At 30.4% G+C, this 1,746-nt stretch overlaps 1 protein-coding gene and 1 long non-coding RNA gene across 10 annotated transcripts in view; one reads left to right on the top strand and one right to left on the bottom strand.

Moving 5' to 3' along the window:
* Positions 1-1,746, bottom strand: part of LOC106874846 (uncharacterized) — a 719,848-nt gene that overhangs the window by 151,676 nt on the left and 566,426 nt on the right. The window contains exon 1 of one of the 9 annotated variants that reach the window (XM_014922735.2): positions 936-1,106. The exons of the other annotated variants lie outside the window; for them this stretch is intronic. Within the exon in view, the coding sequence (XP_014778221.1) occupies positions 936-963 (28 nt within the window). The 5' untranslated portion in view covers positions 964-1,106. Of the gene's footprint in view, positions 1-935; positions 1,107-1,746 lie in introns of those variants that run through there. 9 annotated transcript variants of the gene reach the window in all.
* LOC106874847 (uncharacterized) overlaps positions 1-1,746 on the top strand; it is a 44,056-nt gene that overhangs the window by 2,122 nt on the left and 40,188 nt on the right. The window lies entirely within an intron of this gene.

Here is a 1,746-nt window from a genome sequence, read left to right as displayed (position 1 = left end):
ATATATAAAGAGAGAGAGACAGAAAAAGAGAGAGATAAGGTATAAGTAAGGCATATCACTCAATGTAACAAGCAGTATAACTGGAAAACAACCATGGGTTCACAATATCGAATGGTGATGAACTCTAACCTTGGACCCTGTCATAATAATAATCTAAACAATATTGTTAGCCCGGTGTACAAACCGAAAGCTCATAAAGCATTTTGCCTGGATTGATAATCCCTCAATAATAACTCTGCACATACATACATATATATATATATATATATACATACATCTATATATATATATATATATATATATACATATATGCACATGTCAAGTGATAAGTCCCAGCGCACGAAGCACTCGGCCTTTCAGGAACGCTTAAACTTTTCCCGATTATTTAATAACAAACATATATTTACTTATGCTTTTGAGCTCTGTTTTTTTTTTCTGTTTGCATCATGAAACCTATATGTGTGTGTGTGTGTTTGTGTGTATTGATTTATAATTGTTAGATCCAAGGATCTAGGTGGAGAAAGTTAGTAAGTTTCGAGCAGCCCGTAGTAAAAAAAAAAAAAAAATTTCAAGAACAATAATAGTTTATTGGTGTAGAAAGTTGGAGGTTTCACCCATATCGAAGTTCGATGAGCTGTAAAACGTTATTGCTCCATTCCTTCAATTTGGATATGTATATATATGTATATACATACATATACTTATATGTACACACATGTATGTATATATGCATATATGTATACACACACACATATATATATATACACGTATATAGTTAAGGGTGGAGCAACAAAACTATGAAGGGCTAGACCGCTAAAAGTAAATATGATAAATACCGCACCCAAAGAAGAAAGAGAGAGAGAGAGAGAGAGAGAGAGAGAGAGAGAGATTAAGAAATTGGTTGGCACCGAAAGAACTAAAAGAACTTAACTTACGTGGATTGACTTGATATGAAGAAACCATTGGAAGAGGTAGGTCAATCTCCGATAGAGTCACTTTGAAGTTGAATATATATAATATATAATTTATATATACACATATATATATATTAAAAATATATAATATGTGTATGTGCTTGAATAAATGTTTGTCTATATAAATAACTGTTACAAAGTATGTGGTATCTACTTCAGAAATTCCGTCTAAGATAAATAAATTCTATATATATATATATATATATATATATATATATGTTTGTATGGTGGTTTGTCTTTGTAGAAATATATGTGTGTGTATATATATATATGTATTATATGATATATATGTATATATATAAATATATATATCTATATATATATATCTATCTATGTTTCCTGCATCTACATTTTTAATATAATTTATAATGTAATCTTTATAACTTGTTTCTTTTATATGATTTTTTTTTTGCGGTTTTCTCGGTGCTAGAAAGTATAAAACAATTCACTCGATGTAATATATCCAAACTCTTGTAAGCAAAAGTGCTACCGTTTACTACTACTACCACTACTACTACTACTACCACTACTACTACTACTACTACTACTACTACTAATGATAACAGTAATAATGGTAGGTCAGTACTTGGATCCTTCTATAATGTTTTTCTTATTTTCGTTCTTTCTTACTTTCTCTCTAGTTTTTGGGACTGCAACGGTCGGTAATATGTGGTGACAGGTTCGTGTGACGAGGGCGTCCCCCCCCCAAAAAAAGATATATAAACTGTGCTATAATAGTAATAAAACTAAAAACAATTCCACCTCCACCTTT

Source organism: Octopus bimaculoides, chromosome 7, assembly GCF_001194135.2.
Source record: "Octopus bimaculoides isolate UCB-OBI-ISO-001 chromosome 7, ASM119413v2, whole genome shotgun sequence".
NCBI lineage: Eukaryota > Metazoa > Mollusca > Cephalopoda > Octopoda > Octopodidae > Octopus > Octopus bimaculoides.
The sequence above is the reverse complement of the archived record's forward strand: the minus strand, read 5'-3'. Positions and strand labels throughout refer to the sequence as shown.